The sequence below is a fragment of the Cryphonectria parasitica genome (assembly GCF_011745365.1).
Source record: "Cryphonectria parasitica EP155 unplaced genomic scaffold M406scaffold_2, whole genome shotgun sequence".
Classification (NCBI taxonomy): Eukaryota; Fungi; Ascomycota; class Sordariomycetes; order Diaporthales; family Cryphonectriaceae; genus Cryphonectria; species Cryphonectria parasitica.
In genome coordinates this window covers 3,493,947-3,516,586 of record NW_024468910.1, presented here as the reverse complement: position 1 = coordinate 3,516,586, position 22,640 = coordinate 3,493,947, and the positions used below count along the sequence as shown (strand labels likewise).

Genomic DNA, 22,640 nt, shown 5'->3' with positions numbered 1-22,640 from the left:
GGTCCACTTGTCTCCTCCCCGCAAGTCTTGCCAAGTATTCCAGGTTGTACTACGTAAAAGTTGCTGTCCCCCAAATAGATAGGCGTGGCAGGATTTTAAAATGAGATGGGCTGCCTTGCCCGCGGTTGGCTCCTAACCGTGGACATGATCGCTTGGAGGCCCCAGCTTCGCAGACCTTTTTTTCCTGCTACTCTACGTTTACATAGTACGTAGGAAGCAATGGTACAAACTACCTGTGACGATGTCATTTTTCAGTGGTCCTCATCCGTCGGCCTCTCCTTGTTTTCTGACGGCATGGGAGAATGTCCATTTTTCTTTCCCCCGCCTCCTCCCCCCCAGCTAGTATTTACCTTAATATGTACTGTGTAGCCGTAATTTCTGACAGACAGGACCCGAGGCACCCAATCATCAATCAATCCTGTTGCATTTAGTTACAATTTCACTGCCACTGGCTGAAGCACGTCCCTTACCCATGTGCTGCGCTAGAGCCTAAAGCGCATAAGCCTTCATCGTCCTTCCCCCCCCTTGAGGCGGTTGCAGCCCCTGTCCCTAATCACTGCGCTACTTGGCTAAGTAAGTACGTAGTGACAGCACTGGAATTAGCCCGTACTGGTTAGGTACATGCCCCCAAAACCTGCTGTACTGCTACACTGCCCAGGCTAGTAGTACTCTGGCAGTGCGTCCTCCCACCTGTGGTGCAGCCCTGGTGGCCCACTGGCTCAGTGCCTAGAGAGTGCCTAGAGAGCCTAGTGCCTGCTCCCTCCTTTATTTCCAACATGAGTAAGGAACAATCCGCCGCTGAAAATCGCCCTCGCCCCCATAGGGAGAAAAAATTAAGGAAGGAGAAAAAATAGAGAGGAAGAAGAAAAGACTTCGTTCCTTTCGTCCTGATTTTACACCACCAACTCTCAACCTTTCTGTCAGTCTCTCCTTCGACATTAATCCCACAGGAAACAGGTTCAGGAACGAACGAGCAATCTCTCAGGAGCACCCAGGAACGGAACTCGAACCTTCATTCTTCGCTAGACTTGAAAGGGCGCGTCCACTGAACCAACCTCGTCATCACCAGCAAGAGGTCGTCGTTTCTCGCCCCAGCCACTTCAGCCAGCTCGACCACAAGTCTGTGTGTGTGTGTGTGTGTGTGTGTGGATGTGCGTATGTGTGTGCGCGCAGACTATCTGAACCCACTGCATCCACGCTACCTAGGCTACCTTACCCACAGCCGCAGTTCGCTGCAAACCGCGCTGTACCGCAACCGAATCGTAACACTGCCCAGCACCACAGGACTTTAACCTGGCCATCCAACGGGAACCAGTCGCTAGACTGTGTGGCACTCTTCAATCCTTGGAACCTGGACCTCGCTTCTTGTCCTCATTTCTTCCAAATTTCTCCATACAATTTCCACACCTAGACCCCCCCCCAAAGGGCCGAGCGAGCGTCCTCTCTTCTCACCTCTCGCATATTTTTTCTTCAGCTTTGGAAACACGCATCCATAATACGACTGTCCAGTTCACTTCTCTGTACTTGACAAACCACTGACCCGACTCCCGACGTCCTCCTCCCTCAACCCCCCCCCCCCCAACAGGAAGGGAACCTCAACGAGACGCGCGCGCCCGCCCTCCCCTATTTCCCGCCTCGTCTTCTTCTTCCCTTTTCTTATCCTCCGCCGCCGTCAAGCTTGGCCCTTCTCTCTCACTCTCTCACACACATACACATCGGCAAGGTCACCACATCGTCAATATGTCCCTTTTTGCATGGTGCACTCGCCGCTCGGGCGGGCTGGCCATGCTTGCCACGGTGGCCCTCTCTTACTGGGTTATCTCCAAGGAGGCCGCCGTCTCCTACCACGACATCTTCAAGTATCACCAGCAGAGAGATAGCTTTGCCGCAGCACCCATGGACCCTACCACCCCCTCGCAGGGTGCGGGCATCTGGACGGTTGTCTTCGCCTACTACACCCTCCTCATCCACATTCTCGTCGCCATGTTCCCCCTGCGATCCTGCTATGCTCTTTGGGAGATAACGAGGACCATGAGAAATGCTGCCCACAGCAAGGCTCTCCAGAACCTCAAGTTTGCCCACCGTCGCCGCGGCTCTTCGACCTCTCTCTCCAGCTCCGAGACTCTGACCTCCTCTCACGGCGGCTCCTCTACCAGTAGCGAGGCTGGCGACTTCGAGGCCGAGCTGTACACCGACGGCGATGCCGAGCCCGACAATATCGTTCACGCTATCGTCATTCCAAACTACAAGGAGGAGCTGGATACGCTGAGGGAGACGTTGGAGGTCTTGGGCAGCCACCCCCAGGCTCGCAATAGCTACGATGTGAGTTGCCAGCTCTTGGCTTAGCCCATTATCGCGACTTGCAAGGACGCGGCACGATCTGCAGGCCCGCATGTCTGGAACGCCTCTCCCCCACCCCTACCACTTACTCCCTTTGCCTAGCATCAAACCTCTTGACCCCCTCCCCCGCTTCACATCGTGCTTCGGCATTCTTGCATCACCAATGGAAAGCTGACATTGATCGACGCAGGTCTACCTGGCAATGGAAGTGCGCGAGAATAACGTCGAGCTGAAAGCCATGGGTCTTGTCCAAGAGTTCATCAAGAAATTCAGGTCTATGGATTTCACGATTCACCCGGCCAACATTCCTGGCGAAAGCGCTGGCAAGGGTAGCAACATGGCTTGGGCCGTCCGCAAGCTGAGCGAGAAGTACTCTCTGGAAGCCCGCAAAGATGTGATTGTCACGGGTATTGATGGTACGTGCTCCCTCCCGAGAGCTTGAACGTTCTGCCGCGCTTTGTGTTTCCAATTGCTGCATGCTCCTACCGTACATGAGACACTAACATCCTGTGCCTGCAGCTGACAGCCACCTCTCCTCCAACTACTTTGCCCACCTCACGTCCATGCACCTGTCCTACCCTGACACCGCCAACACGACCCTGTACGCTGCACCAATCATCTTTGACCGCAATGCGCACAGTGTCCCGGCCCTCGTTCGCGTCGCTGATATCCTCTGGGCCAACGCCGGCTTGTCTGGACTCTACCGCGGCTCTACTATCGCTCCCCCGACTTCAGTCTATTCCGTCCCTCTCGAGCTGGTTGACCGTGTTGGTGGGTGGGACTGCGACCCCGAGGCCATTGGCGAGGACTTGCACATGTACCTGAAGTGTTTCTTTGCGCTGAACGGCAACCTGACCGTGCGGACCATTATCAGCCCTGTCAGCCAGAGCAACGTCACTGGCGGTGCCGGCGGCGGCTACAAGGGCGTGATTGCCGACGTCAAGGCCCGATACAAGCAGGCGATTCGACACATGTGGGGTGCCCTCGACTCGGGCTATGCTATGCGCAAGGTCGTCGAGCTCTGGCAGGATAGGAAGCACACTTCGAGGTCGTTCCGCCCCATCCACAGCGCTCTCAATGACACCACAGACATCTACGTTCCCGACAGCCAGACGGACCCCGAGGCGCCACCTGTCGAGAACGGCGTCTTCTCCGATGTCACGCATGATACCCTCAAGGAGCCCAATTGGGAGCGCATCTTCTACCTGTTCCACCGGCTCTTTGAGGCGCACTTCCTCCCCCTGCAGACCACGATTCTCATTGTTGCCTCCACCCTGTACGTGTGGGTCACCGAGGGCAACGCTGATGTCCACGGCGTCAACTGGATCTTTGACATCTGCAACATCCTCAGGACTGCTGGTTTCATGGAGGTGGCCTTCCTCCTGTTCCTGTACGAGGGCTTCCACAAGATCTGCGTGCAGAGCCGTGAGAAGGAGATGAACGACGCCGGCCTGGCCAAGGGCATGAACTTCTCCCACCGGAACATTACCAAGAACTGGAAGGATTACTGCATGGTCCCCATGGTGGCTCCTCTGTTTGGCGCCATCCCGTGTGCCCAGGCACAGATCTGCCATTTCTGGACCCTGGACCTGGTCTACACAGTCAGCAAGAAGGTGACCAGACAAAGATCGCGATCTGTGACAACAGCAGCCGCGCTGGCATAATGACCTTTTCACGAACAAAAAGATGAAAACAACAACAAAGAAACCCCGTCCCTTCGCTTCTTTTAGCTTACGATATTTCAACGACCCTTTTTATTTTCGTTTTAAAGACTTGCCCTTCGACTGGACTGGAAGCTTTGCCCACGTCTCGACCCAGACAAAAAGGAGAGGCTCGCGCCCCCTCTCCGCCCCAATCCGCCTCGTATACGTTCGATTCTGTGCACACCTTTGGAGACTATGGAGATTCTTTTTTTGGAGCGGACACCTTTTTCTGAAGAACGTGTGTAAATAGAGGGCATGATGTTGATTTGCATGGCATGGCATCGGCATTTGGCATCTAGAAATGGGGACCAACTACAGCTTTTGGGGTTCTTATCCGGAGTTTCAGGAGCAATCGCGGCGAACGGTATGGAAAAGAGGTATCCTGCTTCGCCGCATTACGTTCGCTACATGGCAAAGAGAGAGAAAGAAGAAGAAGAAGCAGAAAGAAGGGAAAGGACAATTGGGTCTCGTACACCAACACAATGGAGGGTTTCTACGGACAAACCACCCTCGCTGCACGACATGGGAATGGACCACGACAAAGACTGGCCCCGGGCCTGAGGGGAGGGCTAGCTCGGCCGGGCAGTCAGACAAACCTGGCGGCCGCCTCACGAAAGGGAGGTGGAGGGGCTTTTGGCAATGGAGGACGCCAGGGATAATGCGAATCTAGCCCGATAATATCTAATTTTATCATGTACCAACTCTGATGGGACAACTTTGTGGGACGCTCTTGGGGGAGAGACAAGTGTGTGGCCTCTCGACGAAGGACCAATTACAGGAGCTTTCACCACCATGGGATGAGACCTTGGGACAAGTGGATGGCTCCTCCTTACCATCAGGACAGAGATATGACATATTGTATGGAATGCTTTGTGTATCAAACATGATCGAGCAGAGAGAGTGTGACAAGGAAACAGAGAAAGTGATAAAACGCAAGCTCCAGCATATGGTGGCCACTATTACTGAGGCCCGAGGTAGTTGAAGACCAATGACGATATCTCATTGGATGGACGAAGCATGAATGGGGATTCAAGAGAACCAAATGACTTACTTGTTGTGAACCCCCCACCCTCTCCAACTGAAAGAATATTGAATGTGAAAACTCCCGGCCAAGAGTCCAACCGCTAGGGAAGGGCCACAAAGGAGAGAAGACAAAAAGGGAGGGGAATCGAAAAGCAAGAAAAAAGGCCTCAGCCAGGGGCCGGGGAGAGGGAAGGGCAGCCCCAGCATGATACCTAATATCCAGTCTGCTGAAGCCCTCGCCAAACTGTACACGCATCTTTGGGCTTCAGAACCCAAAACTTGGCCTGAGAAAGAAAAGGCATTGCGCCTCGCTGCGTAACGTGCCGGGTTTATCGCTGGGGCGAGAAGAAAAGGAAAATGAAATTGAAAAAGCAAAGTAAGAAAAAAGAGAAAAAAAAAAGCTGGGAATAAAACATGCGACGCGCGTCAGTTGTGGCACTTTCGTGGGGAAGAAGAGTTAGAAGAAGGGGGGTTGGTCCCCACTCGATACACATTGTTCCTTGCTGGATGCCATCAGGGTAGTTTTATGGTTCGTGTGTGTGTGTGTACGTATGTTATGTGTTATGTACGAGGAAAGGAGGAGGAGGAGGCGTGGCATGGTCTGTAGATTGAACGAGATACTCGGATGAGGTGTGGGGTGTGTGGGCTGCTGTGGGAGCGCCGATCTTTGGCTGCACAGCGATATTGAATATGCGTACATACTCCGATACAGTAAAGTAGATATTCAACAGATGGCATACGTACTTATGTAATATTGTATGCTCACACTTGGGAATAGTTAGTAGTATTTTGAAAGGGGTCGAAATTGGTGGCTCGTGTTTCGGTCTCCTTAACTACATGTACATACGCAAGCTATCGAGTGCACCCAAGTTACCTCCTTGCGTCTCCCCACCTGGCAGTACGGGGTCTTTTCTTTTTCTATTATGGTAAATGTGCCATACTATGATATAACTTGGAAGACTTTACGATCACTTTAAGAGTATTCGAAAAGAGAAAAAGAAAATACGGCCTGGCTCGGGTCGAGCTCACCTCCCTGTTGATCTCGGGCTCGGGCCGAACACAGGAAAACAAGAACGGAGACGGTGTGCTTCCTCTTTGGATTGTATTCACACGTTTTATCAAACCAGACTGGGAGAATCTTTTTCTCTCTCTTTCTATTTCCTGTTCTGGTTTATGCTCAAGAAATGGATGAGTGAACAAGTAAGTGAGTTAGTACTCAATAAGAGGGTAAGTTGGGAGGCAGCAGCAGTTGCCCTTGTGCAGGCGTGTGTGTAAGTCCCGACGAGGCACGGAGGTTGTGGCTGGGCTTCCTCCAGTCACAGTCCAGCGTTTTACGCTCCGCGAGGCAACGGAGGGGTTTTCTAGATTCCCACAATGGAGAGTTTGTTTCTTGTACATTGGTGTTCGGAGTAAAGATGGCGGTCGGCGCATCATCACAAACAGGAGAAGGGGCACGGAGGGAAGGATGTATAAGAGGTCCAGTGTCCGTCTGCCATTGAAGAGTCATGATTGCTTGCATGCATTGCAACCTGCTCAATACTCTATCATTTCTTCTAGCTTCAAGTCCAATACATACAGAGATTCTCAACAGAACACGCGCAAACGAAACTATCAATCATGGCCCCAACCAAGTCCCTTCACGTCGGCGTCTTCTTCCCGTCCCCGCCAGAGGTGGGAATGGGAGCCCAGCTCCTGTACGTCCAAGTCACAACAATATATCCCTCCTTCTCCCTCCTCCTCTACCCACAATCGCTTCCTTTTTCTCTCACTTTTTCCTTGTCCCTCTCCCTTCAACACCCCAAGGGTAAACCCCACAAAACCACCAACTGACACCTTCTTTTTCCCGAAAACCAGCGATACCGCCTGTGTCGACATCTTCGGCGCCCTGTCCCACAACTACCTCCAAGGAATAGTCTCCCTCCTCCCCTCGCCCGACATCCTGGCTCACGCCCCCGACGTGACCATCTCCTACATCGGCACCTCCCCGGCCGGGTCCGTCGTGGCCCTCACCGCGGGGATGAAGATCCAGCTCACGCACCACTTCTCGGACGCGGATGTTGCGCCGGGGAAGCTGGATATTGTGCTTGTGCCGGGGCCTGACCCTCGAGAGCAATGTAATGACCCCTTTCTCTTTCTCTCTCCCCCACTCTATTCTTCTTCTTCTTTTACCTCCTCCACAGTAGAGAAGAAGACCCCCCCCCCCCCTTCTCTCGGCCCCCCGGAATATCCTGTCCCTTCTCCAGATCGTGTCAACTGACCGACCAATCCCGAGTACACAGGGGCCAAAGAACTACTGGCCTGGCTCAAAGCACACGCCGACACCCCTCAAGTCGACATCCTCAGCGTCTGCACCGGTATGTTTGTCTGCGGCGCCGCAGGCCTGTTGACCACCACCAACGGCACCACCACCACCGGTAAGAAAGCATGTGGGCCCGCCGCCATGCAAGGGGCTCTCAAGGCCCGGTTCGGCGAGGAGGTGCAGTGGGTCGGCCATGAGCTGCGCTGGACCAGGGATGGGAACTTTTGGAGCAGTGGTAAGTCTTTTCGATGCTTCCAGCCACCCCTTGACTTTTTCTTCTTCTTCTTCTTTTCGATATGGATGTAGGAAGACGAAGAAGAGTGAGGGTGAGGGCGAGGGTGTGAGAGGTCTGAGCGAGAGAGAAAAAGTTCTGATGTTGACTGATGTATTCAAAATAGGCGGCGTCACGAATGGGAACGATCTTGTCGCTGCTTACTGCAGGGAGAGCGGCCGCTTCTCGCCGTTTATTGTTGAGATTACACTCAAGATGATGGATGTGGGGGATCGGCCTCAGAGGTATGATACACCCTACGGAACCAACAGCAGCACAGCTTGATCTGAAGGTGGTGGTGGATGGCGGTGATGGGAGACAGGCTAGCTGGACGAGGAAAGGCTGAGCTTGATCTCTTGGGTGGCCAAGGAGGAAGAGGAGAATCTGATGGTACCTCGAGGTGGGGGAGGCTGTGTATGCCAGAGCTTGTGCTTCATGTTCGTCTTTCTCCATTCCATCAGATTCTCTGTGGGGAAGAATAAACATGCATTCGGACCAAGGCGTCAGGCCCTGCAAAATGTTAGAAGAACCAGAAGGCACCAGCTCATGCTGAGTGTTCAAAAACCCGTCCTCTGTCACCAACAAGTATGAATTTACTGTACCAGAGACGCCCGTGTGAACCTAGTACGACGAGGACACACGAGGACGTATGATAAAGTGTGACCAGCGTGTGCCAAGTAACACAGGAGGACCTGGAGCAACACATATTCCGCACAGCTGATGATGGTGACGGGGTAACAGCTTTTCGCTGCGAATTTTCCTTGCATTCGCGATCTCGCTTTGTTGTTAATCATGCCTCCTCTCTTCTCAACTGGGACGCTTGCACGCTCAGGCTCTTCCAAAGAACTACCCCCCCCCCCCCCCAACACCCCTTTCCAAAATCAGAGAAACATCACCAAAATCAGGTCACTGCATCACACATCATCATTCACCCGATGAACTCGGTAGTCAGTAGGGACTCCCAAGACTGCCCCGTCTCCCACACCTGCTCCACCACCGCCCTCGCCCTCTCGACCTGCAAGAAGCCGGTCCGCTTCAGGCTGTCCATCCTCTCCCGGACGAGATGCCGTCGTTCCTCGCCGACCGTCTCGCACGCCGCCGTAAACAGCGGGAATAGCATGCTCGCCTCGGCGTTCCCTCCATAGGGCACGATATCAAGACATGCGTGGATCTTGAGCACGGCCGCCTGCACGTCGGCGTGGCTCGACGGGCGCTCCAGCACCCGCCGGTGCAGGTGCACCAGCCCCGCCCAGTGGAATGCCTCGCTCAGCGCTGTGATCTCGTGACGCTCCCAGCGCGCGACGCTACCTGACGCGTGGAGGTGCTTGCACGGCTGTGGTGACCTGGACATGGAGTCCGTCGCCTTCGCCTCGAGGGCCCATGCCCGGTGCAGAATCTCGTTGGGCGGCTGCCATGTATCGCCGCCCCTGAGGGCCGCAGCCCCGGAGTGGCGGGAGTCGCCTGCGCGTAAGATATCGCACTCCTTGACCAGGTCGGCGACCTGGGCCAGGAAATACACCCCGCGCGTCGTCACGCCCATGATGCAGTCGATCTCGTCCCATTCCTCCTCATACTCGTCCTGCTGGTAGTCCAGGATCCACGCCGTCGAGCTCTGGCCCCGCCCGCCGCTGAGCGTGCCCAGGATGTCCAGATATGCAAACCAGCTCCACAAGAAGGCCCGCACCTGGTCTTCCTCCTTCCACTCTCGTGTCCACCGGATGCCGTCGTTCCGCGAGTTGATCAATTCCCGAGCGAGGCCAAGGTGGCGCTGCCAGGGGATCGCCACGCCAAAGGCTGTGGGGCTGACGATCTCCAGCGAGGCAAGCATGATTCCCGTCGCGATGTTCTCGTTGGATATGGACTGAGAAGGATCGTTCAGTGCGTTTCTGAGGGCGGGAAAGATGTCTTGCATCCAGTGGGCAATACGTGTAGCTGGTTCCGGATGGCCAAGGAGATGGGCACGGTGGGATGCTAAAGTGGTGTCAGCAGAGAGAGAGAGAGAGAGAGAGAGATCGAGAAGAAAGAGCAATCAAGACTTACCTGCATATGCAAGCATGATACTAAGCAATTTGTCGTTTTTGACAGCCATCTGCGGAAGAACGTGCCTGTAGGGGTTGGACTGCTCGTCGTCGTGTGGGACAAGGGCTTTTGCTGTATGGTTCATAAAGTGATGGAAGTAGAGCAGGTTCATCGGGTTCTCGAGCAGCTTGGCCGGTAATGGCTCCAGGTCTCGAGGTATGCGCACCTGCAGAGGTTGTTCGTAAAATCCCTTTGGACCCTTTGACTCTTTCCTCGTGCCGTCCTGAGCAGCAGCAGCAGCAGCAGCAGCAGAAGAGGGGTCCTTATGTTCGCTCCGGGACTGTGTATTGCCCAGCTGCAGGTCCATGATCCCATGGGCATCGTCATTTGGCCCTAGATCTAGATCTGGGAAGCCGGGGTCGAGTCCATAGTACGTGGTGACATCTGACAGGCATAAATTCTCTCTTGCGTTCACCGTCCTCTGTGATGGTGGTGCATAGTGCACTGGACCAGCCGGGCCCGGGGGTCCGGACAAGAGAGAGCTGACAGACATTCGGTGCATGTCTGGTGAAGCCAACGACGTCTGTATCGACCCAGGTGCGCGCAGGACCCCATCCTCGCTGTAGGGAGAGGATGCCGCCGGCGTCAAGGGCGAATCCATAGAGCCGGCTGCTGGGACGATGGCGGTACTCGACGAGAAGAGCCTCGGCGTCGCGGCTTCGGAGCTGGGATCGTTATTTGAGACTGGAGGCGAGATCTGCGAAAGCGGACGGGGCGCATCGAGGTCGACGCTGTATCTCAGTCGCTTGTTGGGTGGTGGACGTGCTGCTCCGGTCTGGCCGGCCTCTGGTAGCGCGACATAGGCTCCGTGTGCCGGGCTGGGCCGGGTTCGACGTTGCGAGAAGATCGGACTGGCAAGATCAGGGGAACATAGGGGCGGAGGCTCCCCATCTTCTCTGGCTGAGTAAGGCGGCTGCCCAGTGAAAACCACCGGCCTGAAGTTGTTGGGCTGAACCGGGGCCGCAGCGTGAGGCTCCGAGCGTGGGACCAGGAGCTTCTCTCCAGCTTTAGGGCTAATTGCGGAGGGCGAGATGTGATCTTCTGGCAGCCGTAATGTCGTGGCCGCAGACGAGCTGCTCTTGGTATCGGATGGCCGGCGGGCATGTGGACGATACGAGCTTGATGATGATTCTGACGGCGTCTGGAACAAGATGGTCTCGAAGCCTGGGTTCTTCTTCTTTCGCCCCTCCCAGTTCAGACGAATGCTATAGTCGCACACCTCACGGGTCCTCTGGCAGCTAATGACATTGGGTGGTCAGGAAGACATTCTTTTGTTTTTTCTTCTCCCTTCTTATTTTCAATTTTTGTCTTCTTTTGCCCACGCCGCAGGGGTAATGGACGGCGGGGATGAGAGTGTGCCGATGATGTGGAGCACTAAAGGTTCCCAAACTGGTGATCAAGACGGCCCCCCTTCCCCCCTTCAAGCCTTCACTCAAAGACAATAGAGGCAGTCACTGGGGCAGTCGAAAGAGAGAAAGGCAGAGAAAAGAGAAGAGTCAACTTACTTGACGCAGACCGGGCGTGCCTCATCGCACTTTACCTTTCTCGCCTTACAATTCCTATCTGGGAGTTAGTATAATGTCTTGCCATAACCTTGGGACGAAATAAGAGCCTCTGTTCCCCCCCCCCCCTCTCTCTTTTCATAGCTTGCTTACCAGCACCCATTTCTGCTCCTCTTCTTCGGTTCCGGCGCACCAGGCTTCTTGGGTCGAGGCATCGCCTCTGCCCTCTTCTGTTCCTGTGCACTCTGGCCTGTTGTCGTTCCTCAGTCGTTGACGGGCCAATAAGAGCGGCGTTGATGATGGACACCCCCATAATCCACTCTCAAATTGTCAAGGTGGTATCAGCACGAGGGGTTGTAGCAAGAAGCAGTGGGTGAGTGGGGACGACTGCTGTGGTCTCGTCTCTCAGTGTGTGCGTGTGTCGTGCCTGCTCTGCGTTCCGAGTCGTAAGAGGTAAACCAACCTCGGCGCAACGGTCCGACCGTTCAAGGCAGACAACATAAAGTCATGACCCAAGGAGAGGATACCTTCTTGGAGGGAGAGAGAGAGAGATGGACTTTAGGCTTGGAGAACATGCCAGATACGGGATCGTCTAGAGGGGAGTGTGTCCGTGTCGATGGAGACTAAACTAACAAGCCAAAGCAGAGGAGGAGCGAGGGGCCTTGTTTGGGGGGCCGCTGATAAGGCTAAGCATGGAACTTGTCACTACCCACATTTTCTCCCTGTCATCAGCGCTATGCCACATTGTGACTGGGCGCCGCACCACCGGCACCGGGTAGTGTTGCAGCAGCCTTGGTTAATTGCCGATTCAGGGTCTGGGCGTGGGTGGTGGTGGCTTCTCTTCTCTTTTAACTTTTTCAAGACCTGCAAGCATGGGCTGCTATTGTGCATACTGCATGTGGTTCCACTTTCACTCAAGGTTGCATTAATTATGAGGACAATTTGTGTTTTGTAATGTCCTTCTTTCTTTCCTTCTTCCTGAGGCCGAATCTTTCCATGTTCAAAAAAACTACGGGGGCGGTCCTCAAGGCAACAGTAGTGACTCGGATGTCTAATGGGGTGAATAGTCCTGCTGGGCCAACAGCCACAGCCAGCATGATGGTCCAGGTTGGGCGGTTGAAGCTACATAATGTCAATGTTGAGGATCTTGATGTCCTCCTCCGGCCGCTCCTTATGGGTCCGAGCATTCTCAATTCTATGTATCACATCCAGACCCTGAAAGGCACGACCAAATATGGTATGCTTATTGTCCAACCAAGGCTGCATTCAAGATTTCTCGTCAGCAGATATCCACCTTGGAGAAAGGGGGAAGGAACAGGAGAAGAAAATAATCATCCCATGCTGCACACACTTACCGTCTTCTCTGTGGTGATGAAGAACTGGCTCCCGTTCGTGTTTGGCCCCGCATTCGCCATGCTGACTGTGTATGGCTTGTCATGCCTCAAGGTGCTGAACTCGTCCTCAAACTCCCTGCCCCAGATACTCTCACCACCTGTCCCGTCCCCCAGCGGATCACCACACTGAATCATGAACTTCTGAATCACACGGTGGAATATCGTGTTGTTATAGTACCCCCGCTTCGAATGCGTCACAAAGTTCTCCACGGCTTTCGGCGCAGCGTCCGAGAACAGCCGGATGTGAATATCGCCATACGTGGTGTGTATCACAGCTGCAGTGCCCGTCTCTGCCTTCTCCTCCTTCACGACCTTGGCCTTTTTGCTTTCCTGCGTCAATCTCTCGTTTTGTATGTCCCGCGAAGACTTTGATATGTCCTGCTCGTTGGTAAACATGTAGAACCGGACCTTTCCTACGCCTGTTGCGAAAAGTATTGGATCCCTCGCTTCTGACTCCTCCAGCAGAGGATTGCTCGAGGCGGCCATTTCGACGGTCGTGACACCCTTCTTCTGCGGTGCGCCCTGGTAGATGGCCAGGTTGAGAGCTCGGAATGGCTCATCCTTTCCAAACACCTTGACAACCTGGTTGGTGTACGTGTTCAGCACCTTGATGCCTGTGATGGAGCCGTAGATGATGAAATGGCCAGACTCGTCGAAAATCACGTTGGCCTTGTTCCGGAGCGTTGTGGATTCCACCTCCCGCTCAATAGCGAGCCGCCGTCCGAATTCAACCGGGTCCAGCTTCTGCAGGGCCGTCCCGGCCTGCTGCATCTCCTCAATGACCTGCATGGACTCATCATACGTCCTGTGTAGCTTGCCCGTCGCGAATTCGAAGACCCTGATCTTGCGATCCGGTGTCGACATTGTGACAAACTGGTGTCCCGAGGGCGATATGGCGAGAGACGTCGGCACCGACTTTGCCTTCTTGAATTCAAAGAGATTCGTCGAGCTCTTGAACTGGAAGACGTTGTCTGGCTTCTCATAGTTCGCGCCGGGACTCCAATACTCGACCATGCCGCCCTCGTCCGTCGAGACGACACAGTCGTATGCATCATTGAACGCCATAAGGTGGATCGGGCTCCTATGTAGTCCCTTGATTGTATGAACCGGCTCCTGCTTCTCCCCTCTGCCATCATATACATGCACCACAGGCTTGCCTTCGTCCGAGACTGCAAGCAGTGGCAGGCTCGCCCCCTTCTTGTGCACCCAGCAGATACTCCGTGGTGTATAGTCCAGAGGCAGCATGGCCAACAGATCAAAGGTAACCACATCAAAAATCTTGACCGTCTTGTCCACACCAGCCGTCGCAAAGCTCCGGCCGTCCGCGCTGACCGACACGGAACGAATTTCGCCCTGGTGAGCGTGGAACTCTTTGACGAACTCGATGCCCTCGGCAACCTTCTTCCAGAACTTGGCGACGCCGTCCGCAGACGTCGTGATCAGAAAGTCGGTGCCGCATGGTGTCATAGTCACAAAGGAGAGCTGCTCCTTGTGCATGAGCGACTTGAAGTACCGGGTCGACTTGGGCAGCGCTGACACGTACAGCTTCTCGTAGGGCAGGACACGGCGCTTCTTCTTGGGGACGGCCACGGAAGGGAGCTGCGGGCCCATCTCGTCGTCTGATGAGGAATCATCTGTTGGTAATGGCGGTTAGTGCGGGACGATCTAGGATCAGGGAACGGCGGAGAGATGCTGGGTGGGCTTGCCATCATCCTCGAACTTGGAGCGATCTCGCTTCTGCGATTTCGCATCGTCGTCTGCCATGTCGAAGGCCAGGATAGGGTCGCTGCTCGCTCAGACCGAGAGACAGCTCAGTTATTTGTGCTGGCCAATTCCTAGGGATAATGTGTTATCCCCAAACAAAGTAATCTTGCTGAATATCTGTTTTGGCGACCGAAAGGATTTGGAAGATCCAAAAGCTCAGATATTCGGCACGAGGCAGTCCACTATCGATAAGACCTGTGTGGGCCTGCAGGAACCCAGCCTTGGCAAGAGGCTCCCCTGTCATAAGCTTAGGAACGATGTACCCCTGAAGATATGATTCAGAGTCTAGCTTCTAGGTCTGTTTATGTAAAGATGTGTGTGCCATGAAGGATGGGAACAAGGAACAAGAGCTCTGTTGATTTTGTCTAAGGCAAGGCAATGGGATCCAGCAAAAGCACTTTCTGTCTTGGTCTTGTTGGCCAATTCCTCAAAGCATGCTTATGGCACTACGAGAAGGACCATACATATGAGTTAGATCTATGTGTTCTAAGTAAAATGATGGCAACGGCTGGATCCAACAGTATTCTTGTTCTTGAACATGTGGTTTAGTGGTTAAACCAGGCCTCGGCAGTATCCGTGTGGCCAGCGGAAAGTTTCAAGACTGCGACTCCGTCCACCACGTCACGCTGAGGTAATATAAATGGTTTGAATCTTCTTTTCCTGCCCGAATCCTGATCTCACCTTTGAACGGTCCTTTTTCTCTCTCTTTTTCTTTCTTTATTCTTTTCTCAATTCCATCTGATGATTGTCGAATACAGTGGGGTGTAGAAGCTCACCAGGTCCTCTCTTCAGTCCCCTGCCTTGTGCCCTGTGTCGTGTCTTAGTACACACGTCTTGACCTTGGACATTTACAGCTACTCCATCCATAACGCCTCGCCACATGGCCAATATAACACATCCTCTCCAGAGGCTAGCCTCGCCTTCAAGGTCTCTATCTGCAATAGTCCATCTTCTTGGCATAACTTCTTTTTCCCTGTCATTCCGATGGCTCGTCATGTACCCTAGTCCTCAACAGCAGGAGTTTGGCGGTAATACCTCCCTTCCCCCAATATCAGGAATCACATTGATGAGCCACTGTTAAAGGCTCAGAATCATGGATGAAAACAAAGAGCTCATGTACAGTTTTCCAGGCAGCTTCCAATTCCTGACGATCATCGGCTTGGCTCTTGCTCTTACAAGCATGGTTTTCGGGCTCCTCGCGGACCTGACCTTGAATCAAAGCCTGTTCAAGATCAAGAATATCATATCCGTCTGCTCAACTCCATTGGAAGTGCTGATAAGCATTTTGTACTGGGGTATCAGCTTCATCGACAAGAGGCTGTTAGTTCCTGAGGAGCTTCAACTGCCCTTCCGTAAGTAGTTTTCATGTTCTTCACGCGGTGTCTTCTCCCAGACGTTCGGAGTCTTAGATCAAAGCATTCCGGTCTCGTGAAAATAGTCTGACAGTTACAGTACCGGACTTTGGTTTCCATGCCATGCCGGCTATCATGTTAGCCCTCGACCTGCTGCTTTTGAGCCCGCCCTGGACCATCAAATTCCAGGGAGCAATGATGCTAAGCACGGTGATCGCATTCATGTACTGGGCGTGGATCGAGTACTGTTTCTCTCACAATCAGACGTGGGTAACCTCCGCTAGAAGGACATGACTGTGGCACAATCAGCTGATCTTCAGACAGATATCCATATCCTATCTTCACGCTTCTCACCACACCTCAGAGAATTGCGCTGTTCGTTGGGTCAGGCATCACCTGTGCCATTAGTACGATGGGCTTGAAGTGGCTATACGGCAAGATCAACGGCATTGAGGAGTTCAAGAAAGAAGCTATCAACCCGGCCAAGCTAGAGTAAATGGTGGGGATTTCCTCAAGGGCAATCAGGTAGCGTCAGGTCTGACCACGTTCACTATCAATGGAAGCTGAACGAACAAGTGTCTCCAGAGAGTTGTATGATACTGCATAGAGTATAGAAGTAGAATATAGTAGACAGACAACCTACATCTGGGCTAAAATGGCAGGCCCATGCAGCTGTGAAAATGCCAGCCAAGTTGACTGAAAATGTTCTGCGTCTTGTTTGCACAGAATTGAAAGTAATTGACCTATATTATCCTGCCCAGAGATATTATGTGATATGATTCTTCTCTTGGCCGAATCGTAGACAGCGCGACGAGTCTTCAGAAGGAGGACTTTCTGCAGAAGTGCGGCAGGCCAGAACGTACAGGACAGTAAGTACATAGTACCCTGGGATGGAGCTTGGCTTGTGACTCAGACCCCCTGCAGCGGCCGGAACCGAAGTGCAGCGGCGCACTTCTCAAATGAGCATACGTCAAATGGACAGGCCTCCCAGCTCTTTGAACACCATAAAAAGTTCACAAAGTGTGCCACATTTCTTTTCAGGCCTTTTGTTTATACCCATTCAACTATTACTCCTCTGCCTCGTTCTGCCTGTGGTCTCCTTCCAAAAGGCACTGAACTTGTATACAATTCAGGATTTGATCGACCTTGTTTGAAGTTCTCAACTCTTGCAATGGCTGTAGGTGACGAATGCCCCACTACAGATTCGCAGCGAAATGCTGCCCCTCGCGGTCCTTCTGCTGACTCAATCGTGCCTTTGTTCTTCTCTTTCGCAGTCCTTCTACATCGAGAACAAGAATGTTGGCAACAAGGCCGACAGTGAAGACTGGAGAAGTACGCAACTGTTTTTTTTACAGCATCCACTGTCGAAGTTATTTTTGCACTCTAGCTAACGCTGCCACACTTTCCAGTTCGCGGCTACAACCCGCTCACCCCACCTGACCTGCTCCAACACGAGATCCCCCAGACCAAGGAATCCAAGCGCACTGTCACTGAGAGCCGCAATGAGGTCGCTTCCGTGGTTCAAGGTACCGACGAGAAGCAGCGGCTGCTGGTCATCATAGGGCCATGCTCGATACACGACCCTAAGGCGGCGCTCGAGTACTGCGACCTGTTGCTACAGGAGAAAGAGAAACACAAAGATGAGCTGCTGATCGTGATGCGCTCATACCTCGAGAAGCCCCGCACAACCGTCGGCTGGAAGGGTCTCATCAACGACCCGGACATCGACAACAGCTTCAGCATCAACAAGGGCCTGCGCCTGTCGCGGCAGTTGTTTGTTGACCTGACGTCCAAGGGCATGCCCATCGCTAGCGAGATGCTAGACACCATATCCCCACAGTTTCTGGCTGATGTGCTGTCCTGTGGTGCTGTCGGGGCTAGGACGACGGAGAGTCAGCTACACCGAGAGCTGGCGAGTGGTCTGTCTTTCCCAGTCGGCTTCAAGAATGGCACGGACGGATCCTTGGGTGTTGCCATTGATGCGATAGGAGCCGTCAGGCATCCCCACCACTTCCTATCTGTCACTAAGCCTGGTGTTGTGGCCATTGTGGGTACTGTTGGCAATGAGGATTGTTTCGTCATCTTGAGAGGTGGCACCAAGGGAACGAACTACGACGCGAAGAGCATCGCCGAGGCGAAGGAGGCGCTGCAGAAGGCTGGCGTGCGCGACAGGCTGATGGTAGACTGCAGTCACGGCAACTCGCTGAAGGACCACAAAAACCAGCCCAAGGTAGCTGCCACGCTAGCAGAGCAGATTGAGAAGGGCGAAGCTAGCATCATGGGTGTCATGATCGAGAGTAACATCAATGAGGGTAAGTCAATTGAAATAGCCGATGTTCTTCACCGAGTATATGCTGATTGTGCATGTAGGCAACCAGAAGGTGCCCAAGGAGGGCAAGGAGGGTCTGAAGTACGGTGTGAGCATCACTGATGCTTGTATTGGCTGGGAAGACACTGAGTCTGTTCTTGACGTCCTCGCTCAGGCCGTGAAGAAGAGAAGAGAGGTGCTGTCCCAGAACGCAACGAAGGAGGCTGCAGTGTAGAACGCACATCTTCCACTCTGACCTCGACCGAATTGGTCTCAGAAGGACAACGAGGGAGTGAGGGTGCCCGGATTTCGCACATGATATTATTGCTTCATGGAGTTGCGGATTCCAAAAAACAAAAACTGAAAATGGGTTGCCAAAAAGGATCATTTGATAAGATTACCAAAAATACCATGCTTGTTGCTTTATACTTCACACTACATTGATCACATACAACGAAGGCGCTGCTATGATTCTTGCACCAGGCCTCGGTTCGCAGAACAGGTGCATTGGTGACCGTCAGATTCATTCGATTTATTCCAGACCCCGATATTTTGTTAAAATTCACTAAAAATCTGGTTGGTGGAGCAGACCCCGGTCTGAGGCAGTAAACCCTTCGCGCACCTTAGTCATCGTGCTAAATTAGAGATAGCGGGGCTCTGATTGGCCCAAACAGCAACTCGGAACTGGCCGGGATTCGAACAACTTTGAAGGAAGCTTGCTGCTGGGAACCTCACCAACGTTACCGTCTCCAGCAACTTTGACGTCCAACGGCCAGTCATTGGGAGCCGTCACCACCTCAATCACCACCTTGCGACATCTACCGAAGCTGAGCAGCAGCTTGCCCAAGATGTTTGCCCGGTCTAGCCTGCGCTCGATGCGCGCCGCCGCCGGGGCAAGAAATGGCGCCATCAACCTCACCAAGGTACGAAGACGATCCCTCACAATCCAGCCATCTCTCCACGATGGCGAGAGGCTCAATGCACCGAGATTTATACAGCTCAGTTGCTGTCAACAACATGAAGACACGTTCGAGCCATTGCTTGGCGATTTTGACTGGCGGCTAACGGAGGTCTCTGTGCTCAGCGCGCCGCGTCGTCCACATCCACCAATGCAAATGCCGCTCAGGGCCGCGGGCTCAACATCGCCGCCGCTGCCTCGACTGCTGCTGCCGTCAGCTCCATCGCCTGGTACTACCACCTCTACGGATCTGAGGCCCATGCGATGACACCTGCAGAGGAAGGGTAAGTACATAGAAAAGACTGTAGCTGGAATGCAGCATCTCGAGCCAGCTGAGCCATATAAGAGCCCCGGGGGGAAGAAGTCTCTTCATGAGATCGAGATCGGCAGGAAGCTAACAAGACACAGCTTGCACGCTACCAAGTACCCTTGGGTGCACGAGCAGTGGTTCAAGACCTTCGACCACCAGGCGTACGTTTCATCCCGGCCTCCCTTTCTTGGAGGGCTCGCGCACTGACACATCTGAACAGGCTCCGCCGCGGTTTCCAAGTCTACCAAGAAGTCTGCTCGTCCTGCCACTCCCTCAGCAGAGTCCCTTACCGAGCCATGGTTGGCACCATTTTGACCGTCGACGAGGCCAAGGCGATGGCTGAGGAGAACGAGTACGACAACGAGCCCAACGATGAGGGCGAGATCGAGAAGCGGCCGGGCAAGCTGTCCGACTACCTGCCCGCTCCTTACAAGAACGACGAGGCCGCTCGATTCGCCAACAACGGTGCCCTGCCCCCAGATCTGTCTCTGATTGTGAAGGCTCGCCACGGTGGCTGCAACTACATCTTCTCCCTCCTGACCGGTTACCCCGAGGAGCCTCCAGCGGGCGCTACAGTCGGTGCTGGTCTGAACTTCAATCCCTACTTCCCTGGAACCGGTATCGCCATGGCTCGTGTCCTCTACGACGGTCTGGTCGAGTATGAAGACGGTACCCCTGCGACGACGTCGCAGATGGCCAAGGATGTGGTTGAGTTCCTGAACTGGGCTGCTGAGCCCGAAATGGACCAGCGGAAGAAGTACGGTATGCAGGTGCTGATGGTGACATCTGTCCTGATGGCCCTGAGCATCTGGGTCAAGAAGTACAAATGGGCCTGGATCAAGACCCGGAAGATCGTCTACGACCCACCAAGCAGCACTCACACACGGCACTAAATGTCAAGCAAAGGACTGGCAGGTGGGGGATCTGGTCGTGATCTTTGTAGGGAACTGAACTCGAGAGCGCCGAGTGTATGATGATGATCGAATTTAGACTCCCCCCCCCCCCCCCTTTTCCCAGCCTTCCTACATCACTCGCATCGACGAATAGAGAAAATGGGATGGAGATGGGGAATGGAGTAATCCGAGAGGGGTCGGTAGAGTGTACATCAAACTTTCAGGTCTCAATGCAACATTTTTTTTTTTCTTCCTTTTGCGTCAATGATGACCAGCCACTATGGCTTTGCGTTGTACAATGATCACACACTGCACGTTGTGAGCCCAGTAAATTTGTTGGTTGTGGTGTTACTGTCATGCATCATGGACAGGGTTGCACATGCATGCAGGCTGGGTAGGGGGAAAAAAAATGCAAGAAAACTGTGCATGCACAACCAGTTGTCCACGTAACATTGATAGAGAGGGTGGACGATCTTGGTGCGGTGGTGCTGGTCACACGTGGACGGCTTCTGTTGCTAGAATTATCTGTCATCGATTCTAGTAAAGTGTAGCTTAATTTTTATTTTTATTTTTTTTTATTTTTTGTTGAGCACCAGTGTTCCAGGCTCACGCTTTTCATTAGCCGAAGTGACAGCGGCATTTTGACTGGCAGGCGGCGGCCGCAGAACGCGCCTACTTTTCGATCGTTCGCTCCAAGTACGTACCAAAAGTGCCAAGGGGCCCGTGCGACAGCGACTACTACACATGCCTAAAATGCCACACATGCCCACGTCCACAATCAAGCCGACACCTCAACACCGCACCGTCATTCGAGCCCCCGGTACAGCGCCGCAAACTTATTCAAAAACATCCGTCCATGATAGTACTACATTTATCTCTCACTTGATCTTGCTTTGAGCTATGGGCCATTGAGGCGGCGGCTTGAGGCGACATCGGCGCTGCGGATATGGAAAACGCAGACACGTTTGACGCGCCGAAGTCAACAGGCGATGATAAGTCACCACCATGGGCAGACACCCCCATCAGTCCTCCAGATGCCCAGGCACAAGGGCTTCCAGACAACCTCCCAACCGAAGATGAGGCAGCAAAGGACAGTCTTGCATCCCTTTTGGCAATCGGCACTGCCTCCAAGGAAGAGGTCAAGTGGCTTTATGACCTTTGTCTCACCAAACTCTTGGATGACCAAAAGGAGCACCACAACAAGGACGCTGCTATGACTGCCCTCGCTCAAGCAATTCACCAGGCGATACCAGCTGCGCCACTTTCCCCAGAGAGGCAGAATGGCGAGCCTCAGGACCTATTTGATCCCTCTGGTGGAGATGAGATTGCGAGGAACTTCCTCAATAAACTCAGGGCAGCTGGGCTTGAACGCTGCGAGCTCAAATCGGCCCACGAGATTAGCAGCTTGGCTGGCAATGAGCCTTTCGAGAAGATATTGGCACGCGTTTCGGAGCTTATGAGAGGGAAGCCACAATCACAACCACAACCATCACAGCAGCAGCAGCAGCAGCATCTTGGGGGCAAGGACACCAACGGCAGTATGAGCAGCAACACCACACGGCCAGACACCGCTCGCATCGATGGCACCCAACAAGGCCAGCAGGCCCAGGCTCTCCAGCAGAACTCACATATCATCCCGAATGCGCCTCACTTTCATACGCTCCTTCCGCCTCAGGCCCAGAACTTTCAGCATGGTCCATCCTTCACGCCTGCTGCAGGTCCTGATCACAGCAGCCACGCTCACTTGCATTATGACATTGCTCCTAAGTTCGGCCAGCAGGGTGACAACCATTACATCGTGCCCACTGCCTTGGCTCAGCCTGCACTCACGGCAGCGAATGTGAACTTCAGCACTATGGCTCCAGGACAAGACAGAGCAATCTTTGAGCAACAGAATAGCCTCCCCTCGCCCATCACGCAGGCGTCATCGAATCAGTCCGAGGCACCATCCCCGCCAAATATCAATAACACCGGTGGAGGAGCCGAGGTGATCTGCCCTCTGCACGACCCCGATGGAAGGCCCTGCGGAAAGCGGTGCAGTGGAGCCAAGCCCTACCGTTCAATACAGGAGCACATTCGACGTGCGCACCCTGATCGGTACATCGCGGGATTGCCGGCGAACGAGGAGAGCTTTCAGGCCATGGTCAACACCGAGGGTGTTATTTGCCCCATTCCTCGCCCTGATGGTTCTGCGTGCGGTACACGCTGTACGGGCTCGAAGCCTTATCGGACCGTTCAAGACCATATTCGTGATACTCACCCCGAGCACTTTGTACCTGCTCTCCCTGCGAATGAGGCAAGCTTCCGAATCAGTAAGTGTACCCCACCACATAACCTTTTGAGTGGGCGATCGTGATATTTATACGCCCGGGCCGCTGCCGAGAAAGATAGCTATCCTACTAACACAGCTGAAGTGGTCGAGAAACCAGAGACTATAACCTGTC

At 53.6% G+C, this 22,640-nt stretch overlaps 8 protein-coding genes across 8 annotated transcripts; 6 read left to right on the top strand and 2 right to left on the bottom strand.

The window, feature by feature from the left end:
• Positions 1-1,380: 1,380 nt before the first annotated feature.
• Positions 1,381-4,641, top strand: M406DRAFT_344848 (uncharacterized protein). The gene is made up of 3 exons (XM_040922018.1): positions 1,381-2,322; positions 2,531-2,756; positions 2,860-4,641. The coding sequence occupies exons 1-3, from the start codon at positions 1,741-1,743 to the stop codon at positions 4,002-4,004; spliced, it is 1,953 nt and encodes a 650-aa protein (XP_040779858.1). The 5' UTR covers positions 1,381-1,740; the 3' UTR covers positions 4,005-4,641.
• Positions 4,642-6,921: 2,280 nt separating this feature from the next.
• On the top strand, positions 6,922-7,599 carry M406DRAFT_234135 (uncharacterized protein; the record flags this gene model as incomplete). Its single annotated transcript, XM_040915968.1, has 2 exons — positions 6,922-7,180; positions 7,346-7,599. Coding segments are annotated over 2 exons (513 nt in total), but the record flags the coding sequence as incomplete, so codon positions are not given.
• A 965-nt stretch (positions 7,600-8,564) lies between these two features.
• Positions 8,565-10,931, bottom strand: M406DRAFT_249113 (uncharacterized protein; the record flags this gene model as incomplete). The annotated part of the gene is made up of 4 exons (XM_040916587.1): positions 8,565-9,607; positions 9,738-9,741; positions 9,777-9,987; positions 10,831-10,931. Coding segments are annotated over 4 exons (1,359 nt in total), but the record flags the coding sequence as incomplete, so codon positions are not given.
• A 1,408-nt stretch (positions 10,932-12,339) lies between these two features.
• On the bottom strand, positions 12,340-14,362 carry M406DRAFT_62908 (uncharacterized protein; the record flags this gene model as incomplete). The annotated part of the gene is made up of 3 exons (XM_040924805.1): positions 12,340-12,477; positions 12,573-14,245; positions 14,332-14,362. The coding sequence occupies 3 exons, from the start codon at positions 14,360-14,362 to the stop codon at positions 12,340-12,342; spliced, it is 1,842 nt and encodes a 613-aa protein (XP_040779855.1).
• An 893-nt stretch (positions 14,363-15,255) lies between these two features.
• On the top strand, positions 15,256-16,223 carry M406DRAFT_337222 (uncharacterized protein; the record flags this gene model as incomplete). The annotated part of the gene is made up of 4 exons (XM_040921234.1): positions 15,256-15,403; positions 15,506-15,727; positions 15,828-15,993; positions 16,052-16,223. 4 exons carry the CDS (start codon positions 15,256-15,258, stop codon positions 16,221-16,223), a joined length of 708 nt encoding a protein of 235 aa, XP_040779854.1.
• Positions 16,224-16,941: 718 nt separating this feature from the next.
• On the top strand, positions 16,942-18,270 carry M406DRAFT_337221 (3-deoxy-7-phosphoheptulonate synthase; the record flags this gene model as incomplete). Its single annotated transcript, XM_040921233.1, has 3 exons — positions 16,942-17,059; positions 17,137-18,039; positions 18,098-18,270. The coding sequence occupies 3 exons, from the start codon at positions 16,942-16,944 to the stop codon at positions 18,268-18,270; spliced, it is 1,194 nt and encodes a 397-aa protein (XP_040779853.1).
• Positions 18,271-18,885: 615 nt separating this feature from the next.
• M406DRAFT_92212 (uncharacterized protein) lies at positions 18,886-20,196 on the top strand (the record flags this gene model as incomplete). Its single annotated transcript, XM_040926218.1, has 4 exons — positions 18,886-18,958; positions 19,120-19,277; positions 19,402-19,464; positions 19,524-20,196. The coding sequence occupies exons 1-4, from the start codon at positions 18,911-18,913 to the stop codon at positions 20,194-20,196; spliced, it is 942 nt and encodes a 313-aa protein (XP_040779852.1). The 5' UTR covers positions 18,886-18,910.
• A 1,969-nt stretch (positions 20,197-22,165) lies between these two features.
• On the top strand, positions 22,166-22,351 carry M406DRAFT_224305 (uncharacterized protein; the record flags this gene model as incomplete). Its single annotated transcript, XM_040915684.1, has 1 exon — positions 22,166-22,351. A coding segment is annotated over one exon (186 nt), but the record flags the coding sequence as incomplete, so codon positions are not given.
• Between the last annotated feature and the right edge of the window lie 289 nt (positions 22,352-22,640).